At 33.0% G+C, this 18277-nt stretch overlaps 1 protein-coding gene across 4 annotated transcripts in view; it reads right to left on the reverse strand.

Annotated features, from left to right (window-relative positions):
- CadN2 (Cadherin-N2) overlaps nt 1–18277 on the reverse strand; it is a 135225-nt gene that overhangs the window by 36130 nt on the left and 80818 nt on the right. For 2 of the 4 annotated variants that reach the window (XM_014247809.3, XM_036374486.2), the window contains exons 1-2: nt 9299–9628; nt 607–750 (exon numbers count right to left, since the gene is read on the reverse strand). In XM_014247809.3, coding sequence (XP_014103284.2) covers nt 607–750; nt 9299–9350 — 196 coding nt within the window. In that variant the 5' untranslated portion in view covers nt 9351–9628. Of the gene's footprint in view, nt 1–606; nt 751–9298; nt 9629–18277 lie in introns of those variants that run through there. The other 2 variants (XM_036374491.2, XM_036374480.2) reach the window with 1 other exon arrangement.

The following is an 18277-nucleotide window of genomic DNA, read 5'->3' on the forward strand; positions in this document are numbered from 1 at the left end:
TCTCGGGACCTACTCTGCCAATTTCAATAAAATTTTGTTCGTAACATTATCCTGGCATTTCTATAAATGGGCGAAATCGGACTACAACCATTCCTACCTTCTATATACACAATTTTCAATTCCATCTGATTCGGACTACAACAATTCACAACCACCCCCGTATACCGAACTATTTTCTGAAATTATTAGGACCATAAACACTATTCACATTTTTAACCGCCTGGCTTGCGTTTTCGCCCTTATTGAAGAAAAACTGTAAAATATAGCTATTTTCTCTTTGCTAATGTCCATTTTTGACGCACGCTCAAAGAAACTGAATCAACCAATCACAAAACCGTCAGCAAAACTTTTTTAGTACGAAAAGTCATCTTTATAACGCCATCTAGCCGAACCCGATCGAACTTATGCAACGCGAGATACAGATAACGCCATCTATTGGAAAAATAATTTATTTATTTTTACTACACCAATATTTGTATGTAAAGTGGAAGTTATATTTCCATAAATTGACTTAATAACTTTCGCCAAATGATTTACATGTCTGAAACTGTAACGCTTTCAAATGCATTGTAAATGAATGCCATTTGATTGTGATGTGTTACTTACAATCATTGTGATTCTTGGCATTGACGGTGAGTACAGTTGTCTGTAGATCGGCATTCTCATCAATTTCAGTCTCGTAGAGAAATCTGTCGAAATACGGTGGAGAGTCGTTTTTATCGGCAATACCAATGCGTACAAATTTTGTAACTGCAAAGAGATAGAAAAACATAAATGTACAATAGAAATTCATTTCAAATATAGTTTTTATCTATTTGTTTAAGTGGCTGGAAGTAAAGTTTTAAAAATAAACTTTTTGCTTTTATTTTTTTTTGCTCCATTGCTCCCATTTATGTCTAAGCGCACATATACATACACACATACATACCGAGAAAGTTTGCACATTCCATTAAGGAAATATAAATACAGTTAAAAGTTCTGATATTCAGAAGTTATATGGCTTATCGTCTCTCTATGTATGTGTGTCTAAGTCATGCGAGTCTATGTATTCGCTCGCACAATGGAACTTTCTTACAACAAACAATTGAAGATGTTTACAATGCATTTCATTGATTTTGTAAGGCATACATTTTACAGGATACTATAAACATTGGAAACGCATTTGGCCATCCGTGCGATATTGCAGCACATTACACTTCAAATATTTTCAAGTTTCATCTTATGCAACTAGAAGTTGGGCAACACGAAACGTTTCAAGTGACAAGTTCATCTTTTGTGTGCAAAGTTATTATCTTAATTAATTTTACGATCACACTGAGTAGTGATAACATTCGTGGAATGAGAAGAGAAGAAAAGGCACAAATTGGATATTTAGTTTTAAATTAAAATAATATGACGCGTTTACGACATATTTTAAATTGTTTTCAAATCTTCTTGAGAATTTTATAAAAAATTTCCAAAGAAAAAATAACTTCTCATTATCTTAAAATTCCCAGCAGGTCACCTTCTTATCTTAACTAAGAGTTACACATCTCTCTTTACAAATTCTATACTCAGAAATCTGTACAAATAGTTTAAGCAACAATTTATTTCTCATTGTTATTCACTTTCGTCCCAGTTTTAATGCTTACTCTGGCTGATGCCTCTCAATGCTTCTAAAAGAAATGTGAAGCGCACGTGATGGAAACTATTACTGCTACAATGCCACTTTTAGTGCACATACATACATACGTGCACATATGTAAAAAGTAATTTTGTATTTTCTTAGCTTTTCAAGTGAATTGATGCGGAGCGAAATCCATTTGCATACGTGCAACAATTAGATTTTACATGCAAGTATGTAGGTGTGTATGCGCTGCTTGTTATATTTATTTGTACAAATACACTTAACAGTTAAATATTTATTTTGTTTTGGTTTTTTTGCACGGCAACTTTCTGAAAATGCGCATGGAAACTTACCAGTTTATCGCAAGTCATTCTCATATTATATAATTGCAGATCATACTTGTACCGACAGATATACATAAATGTTATTCAAATTACTTGCATATTTTCTGTATTTTTTCGTTGAAAAAATTAAAAGCCGAAAAGCTGTATTTAAATTATATAAAACTAATCAAGAGTTATATGTATGCTAAAGCGATCAGAATGATCAGACAAATTGAAATTGCGATGAGGAACTGTATATTCGTCGATTGGTAACCACGTCCCCCTCTCACATAATGAAATCAAAACTACTAAAAGCTCGATAACTTTATGAAAAAATTAAGCCAATGAGGCTAAGTTCCGTGGTAAGCTTACATACAACTCAGTTAAAATAATATGCAATTGGGCGCGGTATTTCCCAATAGAGGTGAAATTTCATATTTCAAATATTCTTGGACCGATTTATGACAAATTTGGTACAAAACATTCTGAAGTTCTTAGTGCAACAAAATTAGAGAGATTAGAGCACCAGCAAACCTAACTCCATCTAAAACCATTTTGAACTCTATCATTTCATTAAAAACTTATGTATCGGAATAGTTATCACACGAAAACTTGTTACATATCTACAATATATACATATAACTACGCCAACAAAAAAAAATTGTGTTTTTGACTGTGTTACCGTTGACACATATAGATCAAATGTATATCGTTGGAAAGGAGAAGAAATGCAGAAGTACACAACGTTATCTTTTCATATAGCGCTATTTCCCGTTTTCATTGGTCGATGTTATTTTTCCTTTGTGCGTGGCACTTAACACAGTCATATACAGAAGTACATTTCGTCGCTGTTCTACATAAGTTGCAAATACATAAGTATAACGGATAATTGTTTATCGTTTACGGGGAATTTGTGGTAGGGATTTTTTTTTTCATTGTGTTTGGACTTTTCGCGTTATAGTATTTTGATATAATTTTGAGTGAATTTTGATATAATTACTTGTTTAACGCGTTCATTTCAAGTATTGAAATGGGGGGGAAATAAAGCATTGAAATAGAAATAACCTTTGATATCATTTGTTTTATAATGGTGAGTTAGAAATTTTAAGATTAATTTCAAGTGCGTTGTGTGATAGTTAATTTGTAAAACATTTTTTCCAAGGTCAATTTTATGTAGTTGGTTGAATCGACATTGCTGATTCCTCTGCCGATAATTTTTCGATATCACCTGAAGAACAATGTGCGTAGCGAAAGAAAATATAATTAATTTGTTGAAAAGATTTCAAAATGGAGCATCAGTTCGAGACTTCATCGGTATTTTATTCAAACAATTCATCAATATTTTATAATAATTTTCTTTCACTCGCAGGTACATACGCGGTCACATATGACGACAAATTGAAATTGGGCGATTTTATTAAATTGTTCATTCAAGGAAAAATTAAGCCGAAACAAACCAGAAACACAACAAATTATTTTGCATGACGTTGAATTAAAAATTAAATTTTTTTTATAACATAATATAACATTAACATTTTTTTAAATTCCTAAATAAAGTTTAAGCAGTATTAATATTGTTAATAAATTGTATATTCAATTGTTCGAATTTCGAGTTAAAATACGAGATAATTTATGAAATAGCGGCTGAAGGAAACTCTAGCTATTTTGAAAGGACAAACTGCTTCATTTTAGCTTTCTGCAAAACAAGTTTCGAGTGGCGATTTCAGTGCAATAACCCAATACTGATTGTGAATGCAAGTAAACACGGGATCTTGCATTCTAATGAAATGATTTCAAAAGCAAAATCTTAACGCCAAATATTAACATTGACATTTCAAAAGAAGTTTTCTTAGATTGGTAAAACTTACTATATATCTATAACTTTATTTAGGAATATAAAAAATAGTCTTGAAAATGGTCAAGGGATTGAAGCAAAGGTAAATGATTTTATATGAATGTGTTATTCGCTATTAATACTATACATAAATTCTCTACAGATTACCTGAAAACTTTGAAATCCCTGAACAAATTGACATGTTCTCTATAGAAAATTGCAGAAGACGCAGACATTTAACATTAATATAACGTTAAAACAATGATGAACTTATTTAGCTTTTAATTTAGTTTCTTTTTCTTTTTTTTTAATTTTTTGGCTATTTTAGCTATTTTTAAGTGCAGATTTCGCTACTTTATATCCCGAAATATTCGCAACACTGATGACCAGTGAGTGCCAGCGTTTTTTTTTACATCTGAGGGTTAGGGATTGTTAGATCAGGCAATATTATTTTGCATTTGGTAGGGAAACAAGTTCAAATCATGCTTCAAAATACACCGCAAAGTGAAACTACTATGAGAGCAGTGACATTACGTCAGCAAACATCGAATAGCTCTGTCAGCTGCTGTCTATTGGAGTTAATATTTTCGAGGAAAGCGCGGAGAGCGTGTTGAGTTAGTCCTATTATTATACGGGTATGTATATAAGGTAGGCTGTACGAAAAAAAACCGTTTGGAACTTTATCTAACAATGTTAACTGGTTTATAAATTTATATATATATATTAATAACATTGTTTAATATTGCATTTGCTTTTTCGAATAACTATGGAAATCATCAGGTTGCTGTAGTAACTGAAAAAGAAATTCCAAGTAATGAAACTTACATCGTTGTTATCGTTTCAGTATTTGACTGGTGCTAATTTAAAACATCAACTCCTTTCCTCAATCACAAAAAATTCAATTCAATAAAAATTGCTTCAAAATATTCTAAGTTAAACAAAGAAAAATTATTTTAATATTTTAGTGATTGAATTTAAATTTCGGCTTTTGTGTTATCGGAGTTCGCGGCAATTTAATTGAACGTGCAGTAACAAGCTAGTTGCTGAACATCTTACAACGGCCGCTAATGCTTTGACTTTTCCAGCTCTTTGATGCCTATTTAGCAAGGACGGCAAAATGTCAAACGCGTCAAGGGAGTAAGTAGCGCAAAGCTAACAAAGGTAGTTAAAAAGAAAACGTAACGTGTTATGTGCGAGTAACTGAGGGAACGCGGCACGAGTCAAATCCGCTTGAACTTACAGTGACGGAAGGAAAGGGAATTCGCAATGAAGTTGGATGCACTCCTTGTTTGTAGCAGTACATGCGTACTTATGTACATATCTATGATTGAGCCTGACTTTTGTGTAGCGGCGACATATGCGACGTGGACCTTTCTTCTGTAACAATAAAAAATGAAAAGCTGACAACTTTCTATGTGCTGCTTATTGTTGTTTTTTAAGTGGTTTTTTCAAAAAGGCTCGTTATTTTTCGGATTGTCGGTTGCACCTAAAAAGCATTAATTCCTTTGTTGTTTTTTGAGAAATCTTATTTATAAGTATACACATTTATAGCGGTAATCTTATAGCAGTGTGATCAAGATTTTTATATTGAATACAAACGCACTCATATAACGGCATTTAAGATTTGTATGCATTCCATTCGGAGGCTCGCTAAATAATTGGGAAATTGACACTAGAATACAGTTAAGTATTTGCAATGTTGAGAAAAAAATTTTATACAGAAACAGGGGTTTAGGTAAATAAAATATTGTAAATATTACAGCTTTAAATGGAAAACAGCTCACTACAATTCTCAAGGAATAATTTAACTATTTGTTGCTAACACATAGACTTCTTTTTGAACCACATCGAGAATTTATGTGTTCATAAAATTTGTATTCAGTGTATACCTAACAACAATTCAAAAGATAGCAATCCCTGGCAAAACAAGCAAGTCGCCATTGTGCATATCAGCAGACACAACTGAGGCTGTTACTAGTGGATATGGCTGAGGCTGCTGAAATCTTATTTTCTACCGTTACGTTACTAAAGTGTGTGTAGGTGTGTGGGGGCGAGCCAACAGGCGCGTATGTTGCAACAATGACATAACTGAAATCACCAAAGGCATATAAATATGCAGTCCTTGGCTGGCCGATTTTTGGCTGGTTTTTGTTTTCAACTTATTTGTTATTTCTTTTATCCTTCGCTTTGAAATCTGGGTTACGTCGCTGGCTGCTTGCACGCGGCGCTCTTTTGCACCGATTCCGGTTGATGTTGCTGCTGATATAGCCGCAGGGTGAATTTAAATGAACGTGCAACACAGCATAATTGTGTAAATATGATGTGTGTGTGTGTATGCAGCAAATGGCGGCACATTCGTTCAGGCATGCATGTTGGCAGATTCTTGTGTAATTTGCATGAACTAACAGCGAAAGAGTTGCTTAGCAGCATGGCGCTGAGAAAAGTTAATACAAAATTTTGTCTGTTTTCTTTGTATTTCATTAGATGGTATTTAGTACGCTTTATGGTGCATAATTACACATATCTTAGACCGCATTCTGACGATTTAACAAGTAGGGACATTTACGGTTGTGGGTTTTGAGATAGCTAGAATTTGCTGTCTTACGTTTCAAAAGTTATCATTAGCTAATCAAAACTAAAAAATCACGTTCAAAAAATTTAAATTTAGAAATAATGACACTTAAAATTATAAATTTCTAGTGCCGCAGTTTTGCATTTTTTAGACCCGTACATTTTATAAGAAGAGAATTTTAATTTTCATTTCACTTTTTATATGCAACAAGCCTCCACAATATATAACTCTATATACTTATGTATTAATACTGTTTACAGTGCAGCTCTGAACATTATATGTATGCATGAGGCCTTACCCTCTAGCTTCCTCTTGCTACCAACACCATTTTTCGGCGTATACGAAAAGGACGTTCTCATAAAATGTTAATTATGGCCCGCTGAGAGCACGAATCTGCGAACTGTGACCGCGTGGTGTGCCGAAAACAAGAAAATTGCATTTGTCCGTAATTAAAAACGTGCGTATAAAAGTTTAAAATGCAAATTACAATGACAAGGAACTTACAAATGCCGAATACTTTTGTCGGAGTGTTGTGTACATTTGTGAATTACGAAAATTTGAATAGTAATTTATTTTAACAAAATTAATGAATAACAATGACACTCCTCAAAATTCTCGTTTAGGTAATGTGTTTATGAGCTAAATTGAAAGCAAAATATTTGGCATAAATGCATATAAAGTTAATTAATTTCTGCTTTTGTACTAATGCATAGAAATATCTATATTAACATAAACATAAAAAATAAGTGGATTTTGAAATATAATTAACAATGAAAAAGCTTTCTTGCTCCTCTCCTGCCGCAATTCGGTGAAAAAAATTTCAGTGTTGTGGTGGTCACATAGATGAACGCGAGCCTGGGTACTCTGGGATCGTCGCAGGCTTTCAATTCATTTCAAAGTACTCGGATTACCAAGTCACTGAGCCTAGCCCTGTAAATTGTATTTTCTGCTCACATACCTTTGGAGATTATATGGGAGAGGAAGAGCCGCTGAAGGAGAGGGGTGGTGAGCTTTTTTACGGATGGATAAATTTTTGCGAATGGAATTTTGGTGGATGAGTATACTGTCTATCAACGGTAGGTTCAGACTTCCTAATCGTTATAGCGTCTTCCAAGCGGGCGTGACTGCCATTAAAGTTGCAAAAGATATACTGTTTCAGAGCTTAACCTCTTCCAGAGTAGTTACTCTCCACTCCGATAGTAGGGCGGCGATATTAACCTTGAGCTCGCTGACCGTGTGAATGTCTCGACTCCTTATCTCTGGCATTGAGTTACTTCATGATTAGACTGGTTTGGGTGCCTGGCTATAGCGGAATTGTAGGAAACTGCAGGACTGATGAGCTTTCTAGGTCAGGTACTCCTGGCTTACTGGTTCCAGAAACGAACGAGTATGTCCTAAAACTGGACATTGGACCTAGCCCGATCTACATTCATGCAGTAAGATTGAAAATTTTACCAAATATTAGTTGCATAATATATTTCTGACGGTTGAGACCACTCTCAAAGCTCTACCGTATTGTGAATCTCTGAGGTCTCTCGTGGCTCTTTAATAAACAGATATTTTAACTCACCATTTAACATAATGTCGTTGATTAACGTGATAAAAAGGTTTGCCTGAAAACATTCTACTGTTGGTGAATAATAATAATAATAACTCAACGATTACTCTCCTCCCGCCCAACCGAAGCGAGGGGCGCAATCCGCATGCGCTCGGAACTACCTCGAAAGGCTAACCGGGATATTAAATTTAATTTCAGATAGGAGAAAAAAACTGAAAACTATTCCATTCAACATTTTCACTAAGAATATTATGCCAAGCATTTCCCTACTACTAGAAAGTGTAGGTAGATTAATAAGTTTTAAACGACTAGTGCATGGAGGTAGACTTACCCTAGAATCCCATCGGAAATGCGCTAAGGCGAAAAATAAATATTGTTTTTGAACAGACTCTAACTTGTCAGAATGGATTTGGTAGCTAGGGTTCCATACAACAAAGCCATATTCCAATATAGGTCTAACCAAAATTGTATAAAGTGTTTTAGTAATATACGGATCTCTAAATTTTTTAGACAAACGTTTAACAAAACTGAGGAAGGGTTTTGCTTTCAAGACCATGGTATCAATATGAAGACTAAAATTAAGCTTAGGTGGACCCTAACTCCCAAATCAACATAGTTAAAAACTTGCTCTAGAATATGGTGTTTTATTACATAAGAAAAGTGGTGCACAGATTTACGGGAAAAACACATCATCTTGCATTTATTGAAATTCAATGGTAAATCATTTCTATCACACCATGCAACCAAATTGTTTAAGTCTGTTTGCAACAGACACCTTTCCTCAGTTGAAGTGTATGATTTAAAAAGCTTTACGTCGTCAGCGTATAATAAAATTTTTGAGAATTCTATTACTGAAGAGATATCGTTAATAAACAACAAGAACATAACCGGGCCAAGATGACTACCTTGCGGAACACCTGAAGAAACATTAATTGTATCTGAAGGTGTATCCTCAAATATCACACGCTGTGTTCTATTATAAAGATAGGAAGCTACCCATTGAAGAAATCTTGGCTGAAAGCCCAGCAGATCAAGTTTATGTATGAGAATCGAGAGATTTACTTTATCGAAAGTTTTGCTAAAGTCTGTGTATATAACATCCGTATGCTTATGTTCTCTAAAACCCAATGATACATGGTTTACAAATTCAAGCAAGTTTGTTATAGTCGAATTCCCTTTACGAAGTCCATGCCGAGATGGGGAAATTAACGGAGAAATCGAAAAGGTTATATGGTCAGTGATGATAGCTTCAAAAAGTTTAGGTATAACTGACAGTTTTGCGATATGAAAGGTATCTTTTTTGTATTCGTTATATTTAGATAAAGAATATATACTAAAATATATATATAAAATATATAACTAAAATACATTTCATTTATATTACATTATATTTTAAGATACTTACCTAAATAAGTGCTATTTGTGAGTACCCAAAATATTTTTAACGGATCGACCATAACTACGAAACAGGGAAAATGGTATGGACCACAGCTTAGCTGAAACTTAAATATTTTCCAAAAACTGATTGGTGAAGCAGGAATTTTTGTTAACAGTGTCAACACAAACCACAACACCAAAAGCTGCCAAGCGTATATAGCAAAGAGACTAAATACATAGCTCGAATCAGCGAGGTGTTGCGCGGATGACGAAGTCGCCGTTTTGTTGTCGGTAATTTTGCCGTTGAATTCGAAAATTTTGATGTTAAACTTGTTTAATGAAAAATGGTGACATTTTATTTTCTACGTACGCACTGGTTGGGTAATTTAAGCTCATAACTTAAATGGGAGATTTTTATGATTGTTTTTTAAATTTGAAATTTTTTGGGAATATTTTAAAACAAAATTAATTTTGTACTGATATATTTGTACGCAATTTTATTGGTGAATTTATGTTCTTATATTATTTCGCGATAATTTAAATTATCCTCAATTTCGTTTTAAGGTTTTGAACTGCAATCGCACACATTTTCATATAGATTTATTTCAGTTTGCATTTTTCAATTCATTTCAAGTGAATAATATACCCGATTTATTAATTACAGTATTTACTATATAATTAAAAGCAGAATAAGTAAAAATCTGACCACAATCACCAACACCACCAGCAATTAATTGCTTCTAAGATTCATTCACTATTTGTTGTGTTCGATTCAACATTTTCAATTTCAGTTTCAGTTCGTTTTATTTATTAACATGTTTTTGTTGTTGTATTTGTTTATCTTATATTTGTTAACTTCATTTGGCTTAGCATAGAAATCCTTTACCGCATTTACACAAAATTCCATATAACTGGAGCAACGAAAGCTCAGCTGTTTTGTCTGTACGTGCGTTTGGCTTGTTTGCTGTTCGCAACATTGTTTACTTTATTGTATTCATTTATTTTATTAGTTATTCGGCATGAGTAAATAATCCCAAGCTTGTTTCAATATGTTTTAGCCTACTGAAGATCTGTGTTTGTTTGGCTCGGCACAGTTAGGTTAAGTAATTGAGGCTGTTGGGATCTAACCAAATGAGGAAAAGTCTTTGAACATATTGGTATGGAAAAAAGTGGAACGGAGTATAGAAACACTAGCGTAAATGAGTTGTTTGTATTAAATAAATGTAACAGAATTTGTTCTTAGTTATTTTAATGCTAGAGTGTAAGAACATATACACACATGTACATACAGTACATGTCAATATGCAGATTATTTATTACTTATGTATATATATATATATATATATATATATGGTATTTGTCTTTCGACAAGTTACATACGTTAAAAGATAAACCATAGTTTGTATTAATAAAAGAATATTTACCTTATTCAATTTATTTGTATAAACTTGTATTGCCCAAATAACAACAAATAAATGTCATAATAAAATTGGCAATTAATTTCGTTATTTTCTATAAAATGTATTATTTACTATAGCGTTCCAAATAAAGCTGTAAATCAGGAATAATAAATGAAAAAATATAACAGATGTATATAACTATACAAAATAATCAAGTTGATATGTATATTAGGGTGTCCGTTGTTTCCCAATTTATGACAAACGCCCCCTCCTAAAGTTTAAAGTCTTGCCTTAAAAATAAGGATCCATCGTCTTTAATTTCAATCTAACCAACCTCTTTAATTTCAATCTAAACCGTGTCCAAATTATTTTTCTTTTCCCATATATTGGGTATATGGGATTTTTCGATGTTTTGCATTAAGCATGTAAAAAAATTTTTGAATAAGTGATATTCTAATTTAAAATTTTCCGCTCTAATAAAAATTACCCTATAATTTTTTTTGTAAAAGATTGCTTTAAAAGTTATACTTTGTTATGTTAAAATTACATATCCCTAAACCCAGTTTACCAGGATAAGCATCATAAACATGGATTATCTGAGCGTAATCGGTAGGTTCTTCATTAAGTTATTCAAAGATACCACATCGCGTAACCACCACGCTCAACTTGAAATAACAGTATTTTTTTTACATTAGATAGGTACGACTGCTTTCTGGTGAATAACTCCAGATATTTAAAAACATCAGGCTTAGATTACTATATCAATCAACGTAATAGACTAAAAAAGGTCCAATTCTCAGAGATGTTTCATGTGCAAAGACCACTTCACCAATCTCAACAAAATTCGCTCATTATTACCAAATAGGCAGCATCGGCCAACATATAGTCATACAGTATTTAGTGTGTATCAGGTTCTTGAAATAAGGTATCCTTCTTAACCCTCTCTGGAAATATGCCGTATATGTCGGTCAATTATACTAAAGTGCTGTAGTTAAGTGTACCACCAATTAGATAGCTGCAAGCTATTTTGTTTTGTTACTTTAAAGGTAATTTCACGAATTGGAAGAAATTGAGAGGAAATTAAGCGTGTATATATGTATGTATCTATGATTTCTGGTTATCAATAAAAAAATTATAAACATTATTTCATTACAATTTTTCATATTTTAGTGCTTTTATATTAAAACCCATTGTGTTTTGTTCTTAACCTTAAATTTAAAGACTATAATTAACTAAATTTTAGCAGAAATGATTTGTATATAATAAATACCAAATCAGAATATACCATGTTAATGTAAATATGTATTTCAAAAGAATTATTTAATTACAGTTTGACTAACTTTTAATTAAATTAAAACCTAATAAACGCTTGAGCAGCCTTTTATACGTTTCTCATTCTAATTCATTTTTGTGTATTCATTTAAAATTCGATGCATGCAAGCAGAAGTAGACGAGTTCAAAGAAATGTAAATTGAAAAGCTCTCATACCCACTAGATTATAGCGACACAATTTTTTATTGAAATGATTATGAGGGCTTTTTATATCATTTCAAATTTAAACTATTTTAAATAGTTGAATACGGAAGTCTTTTAGATATATACTTAAGAGGCTATGAATACAAATTTTGACTTATATTAGATTTTAACAAAGACCCACAGAAATTCAATGCCTTATTCCATACAAAATTATACTATAAATACGAAAAAACATAAAACAAGCATAGCATTACTATAGTGAAATTATTGAAGGTTACAGTAATTATTTTCCTCCTTCTGCCGACTGAAATGGTTAAAGACTTTATCAAAGGGTTAGGCTAGTTAAGTTTTTCAAATAATTGACAAGTTTTTATTAGGTTAAAGCATAATTTAAGGTGCTAAAACCATAGAGTAGAGAACAAATACGTTGTAGTGTCGAAGCGTTCTCTTTCTTTACAAAACCACTATTTTGAAAATAATTCCTGTAAAGAACAAAACATATACGAGAGCATGTAGTTTTTAGATTAAACTACCGTATCGTTTATTTTGTTTCAGATAGCACGAGTTCCTAGAATCATCGTGTAATGGAGACTTGAATCATAATTTCGAAAAATGTTCGCTCAAAAACAAGAAAGTCGTTTCCATTTCCCTTACTCCCAGAAAAGATTGTCAAATGTATGCCAATTTTAGAACTCTCGATTGGCTTAACCTTGCAAAAAAAGCATAGATCATCATGAAAACTAGCAGCCCATCAGAAACCAAATACAACTGCATCGATAATTCTCTTACATACATGTATTATTGCATAATTTTTAATTTTCAACTAAAAGCACTGAAAGGCATTTTTGTATTTCAATTTAACAGCGAAAATGCAGTCGCATAAATGATTTACCCCGAATTTTATAATTAAATTAAATGGCTTTGAACCATATTTTCATTAGTTTTGTATGCGCTGCTGTGTTCAGCGTTTCACTTTTCCCCATGGAAACTAAACAAGCGTAATACCAACACAGATTGAATGTATGACAAAATTGGGAAGCTGGCGCACAATTTTCCGTTTTGTTTTATTTTATTTAGTGCTTTTCAAATTCGTCTTGGCATTTTTTTTGCTTTTGTACCCCAGTTTTCTTTTGACTGAACTTCATTTAGGTTTATATATTTTTTTTGCATCGCAAAAAGTATCGTCGACAGTTGCAGTGAAAGATTGTTTTCATTTAAGTTTGCCATTTTCCTCTACAATGCACACTAAAGAACTAAAGAAACAGCAAAAACTTCCAGGGATTTAGGTAAATTCACATACTAAAGTGTCCTTGAGAACGACCACTTAGTCAGCAAGGCAGATGAAGCTCGCCTCGGTGCTACCCCACTTTAGTTAGCTGTTCGTGCCTTCGTCTCCAGATTTTTTTACGTCACCTGCCCTTTTGATATCCACCTCGAGCACTCGTTCGCCTACTTACCCACTTACTTATTGTTGTATTCGTATTACTCGGTAGATGGTACTCAGTTTGAATGTTTTAGTTAGTCAAGTGAGTTTCGGTATTTTCCTTCCGCTTGAATGCAATGAGTGCGTACACAAGTGATATTACTTCATATCATGTACGAGTACTCATCTAATAATAATGTCATTGTTGCAGCCATGAGCATTGGATGAGATCTCTGTTTTGGAAATCCGGCTAGCACTACGCTATGAGCTGGGTAGTGGCGTAAGTTACTAACGAAACAGTATCTCTCACACATAACCGAATGCAACATTGTAAATAATTTTCGCACAAATGTCTGTTTCAAAGCTGAGTTGATACTTTGCAACGGTGTTAATGATTTTAGATATATTTCTGAGCTTATTGTTTTTGTTCAGATTTGAAACAAATCAAAGGCACTAAGTCAGTCAGAATATCGCCGGTTCCGACATCATTTGTCGGAAGCAGTTGCTTGAGGAGAAAAGAAGGTGGTCAAATTTCAGATCGATATCTCAAAAGTTGAGGGATGAGTACGCGTATATACAGACACACGGACGGACGGACAGAGAGACGGATATGGCTAAATCAGCTTAGCTCGTCGCGCTGTTCATATATACCATATACCTACACATATATTTTATAGAGTCTTTTTCCTTTCTGATTTTTCAGTGCTGTAATTGCGTTTGAACAGCTGGTATGATGAGTTTAATTCGCCACTAATTATCAAGCGTTAATCGAATCGTAGCGATTGTTTTATTAAATTCGATATCTATAAATGTGGACAAAAGTAAGGATTTCATGCAAAAAGACCCGAAGCTATGAACCAATGGCATTGGAAAAAATAAATTTCAGTTTTTTCTAGCACTTATAAACCGTTAAATTTAAAAGCGTCTTTGTGCAGGCAGACTTAGTTTCGAAAAATATGTGGCTATATTTGATTATAGGCGGCCACATCTGTTAACTTTCCCAATCATTTATCTGTCTATTATATTTATTCGCATACGTTAATATATGTGTAGGTACTTTCAGTTATAATCCATAATTTGCATAAGAGACAGTGGACTCTGTGTTTATGACAAATGTCCACTTAGTTGTAATCATATCGGACTAATCTGCCTATTTACCTAGCACTTCATTCGATCTTGTTTAAACTGTCGTTAATATAACTTTAACATAGGCAAACACATGTTAAATGTAAGCTTCTCGCTTTGCAAATACACATGTCGCTTATTTGCATACCCATCAATAATGAATTTTCCAATGATATTGACAATATTGCTGACAATAACTTGTCATTGATATAGATACCAGTTATACAAGCATGCGTGTTTGGCACCCTGCAATTTTGCAAAATATTAGCAAATCGGATGTTTGTTATTAGTACATGGAGCCCACAAGCGAGGCTTGTGTTTGTTGGAATATGCTTATGCATGACTTGCGTTGTATTCACTTTATTGTCATAAAATATTTCAAAAATATTCGATTGGCTGTTACGTATGGGAAGTAATGTTGCATAAATCAATTTCCAGCATAAAAGAGATATAAATAGAATTAAATAAATATATCTCGTACTAATGCATGTACGAACAAAGATTATAATGATAGTAGGAATAAAAATAGTATAATATTCACTTATACTATTACTAGGTATTAAACCAAGCCTTGTTTTAAGAAATGCCAGTTAATTTTCATGTATGATCGGGTACTCTATTTGCACGAAAAATGTTTGCCTTTAGTTTTAGATGTTGTTTCCATTGGGACTTTTACTTACGTCCCATCGTATGCCTGAGCGAGTAGTCATGTGTGTACACTATTCTATAATGTTTAGAAATAGCTAATTTGATAGAAGATGTCGAGATAAGATATTATATGTATTTATATCTTTCTCTGTTACGACTTGCGCCTGGTTCTCATGTATTTCCGCACAAGAGACTTCAGTTCAAAAAAATTTAGTCCTATTAAATTACTATAAGCAGATCAAACGAATTTCAAATCTTGTAACCTTTCGTCTGGTGGAAGAAAAGTCTAGTCAACTTCTTATCCAACTCAACATAACATAATAACCGACATTAAAAATAATTCGGTAAAAATCCTTGGAGTGGATAATACCAAATTACTAGGCAACACGCTACTGCGTAAAACACCAGTAGCACTCACCAAGTAATAAGTCCACTTTTTTCGATCAAAGTAATAAAGTAATTATCTTAATAGGGCTCTGAATTTGTAGCTGAAAATTGTAAAACAATCGATACAGTATTTTTATACTCTCGCAACCTGTTGCTACAGAGTATAATAGTTTTGTTCACCTAACGGTTGTTTGTATCACCTAAAACTAATCGAGTTAGATATAGAGTTATATATATATAAATGATCTGGATGCAAGCTGTAACTTGAGTAAAAATCGAGATATCTTTATGATACTTGGTAGATATGTTCCTTGGTACCGTAAAACGGTTGATATTGCAAATGTGTCTAAGCGGAATACTGCCACGCCCACAAAACGCCATTAATCAAAAACAAATATATTGCCATAACTAAGCTCCACAGTTAGATGCATGTCTGTGATTTGGTATACAGGATCACATTAGGGAGGAGCATCTGTAGTTTAAATTTTTTTTTAAAGAGGGCATGATTCCCTTAATAGATTTATTGTGCCGCTAAAGCTGCAATAAGGAAATTCACTGAGAGCAAGCGCTTTTAGCACCCGTATCGACAGTGTGAAAATGGTAAACCAAGTGACAACCCCGCCCTCTCTACATATAACGGTACTGTTAAAAACTACTAAAAGCGCGATAAATCAAACACTAAACACGCCAGAGACTTTAAATTTTATCTTTGGGATGGTATGACACAACTTTATAGTGACCGCGTTCAAAATTAGACAGTGGTCAACGCCATTTTTAGGTGAAAATCCATATCTTGGGATCTGCTTAACCGATTTCAACCAAATTCGGTACGTAACATTCTTCTCATATTTCTATGTTATAGTACGAAAATAGTGAAATCGGATTACCTATTTCCCATATAACACCATTTTAAATTTCATCTGATTTTTTCACTTTCCACTATGCAAATTAAGCAACAAAATTTAAAATTTTGCGTGAATAATACGTTTAAAGTATGCCACCTTGTAACCAAAAATTGTCTAAATCGAACCAAAACTATTCAAGCCCCTAAGTACTAAATTTTTAGATCCCAGTGCCTATAGTTGACTTTTTACCGAAAATATCGGTCAATGTGTAAGATATATAATTGAAATTCATACTTGTATAATTAAATAAATAAATGAAACTCTCGAAATTAATATGTCTTTGTGTCAAAAATGGGTTGAATATATATAATGGGATCAATACTTCCTATAGCCCTCATATACCTAATATAATTTCTCATAATTTCATTTAATTTAGTTTACTAATTGCTCTTATTAATTTCACTGTGAATGTAAATAACTGAGGCAACAGTTTCTACTTCTAATTATTAAAATATGTAAAGAAATCTCAAACGAGTATACCATTTGACTTTGCGCAGTGTCCAGAAGCCATTGTTGAGATGCCGTTACATCGAATGCTTGGTGTGCTCTATGGGCAGAGGGAATCATTGGTCCATATTTGTTCAAAAATGAAGCCGGCTATACTAATACAGTCAGTACAATAGGGCACATTATAGAGCCATGATAAATGCTTTTTTTTGTTGTTTGGAAGGATGTTTATGAGGACGACCGTTGGTTATAACAAGACGGCACTACATGCCCTACAGCCAATGAAACAATCAATTTATTGAAGGAAACTTTTGCTGAGCGCTTTATCTCTAATATTTAGCGCGTTATTGCTAACAGACGGCCTCAATTTTGCAAAAACTGGTCGAAAATAGAGCCTAATGCGTTCTATTTCTTCTTGATATAAGTCTTCCTCATATAAGTATGTCATATTATCTTTTATAAAGTTTATATATGGATTAATAAAATGATGGAGCGATTTCGTTTGCCGCCTATTAAGTGTATATATTATATAACATAATATATTACGTTTTAATTCAATTCTAATGGACTCTTGGATAATTTCCTCTTGTACTTCTTTAATGCTGACTGAGTTGGCGTATTTACGCTGTTATTAAGCTTTGTCTTTCATTTTACTAGACAACTAATACACTCGCAAATACCTAATCCAATAATTGCCAGTGACACTTCATGACTCTGCATAAAAGCGTTGGTAATGATCTAAACGAAGGGACAATGACCGGTTAACGACAAACACAAATTAAGATAAATGCGAAAGATGGCGGAAGATGAGAATAATATGGTCGAAGTTACTTAAGCAAGGAGACAAAGAAATAACGGAAAAATATAATATATTATATGTACGTACATACATATATACTTAAATACTGCAGGTTTCGCTTAGATTCTGTCCAGCCATACTACCATCCCTATCCTTACATAAATCCTCGACCTTATTAGCTGATCATAAAATTAAGACTGCGGAGGCGTAAAACGTGTGTGTTAATTTGCAAACAAAGATTATTTATCTACTTTGCTGTTATTAAATTATAAAGGAAAATAATAAAAACAGAACAGAAGCCGTTTATGTACTTCTTATTTATACTTATTGCAGTGATTTTGATGAACATTCAACTTTTGGCCGATTTATAAGTTATTTTATAATAAATTTATAGAGT

Source organism: Bactrocera oleae, chromosome 3 (assembly GCF_042242935.1).
Source record: "Bactrocera oleae isolate idBacOlea1 chromosome 3, idBacOlea1, whole genome shotgun sequence".
Lineage (NCBI taxonomy): Eukaryota > Metazoa > Arthropoda > Insecta > Diptera > Tephritidae > Bactrocera > Bactrocera oleae.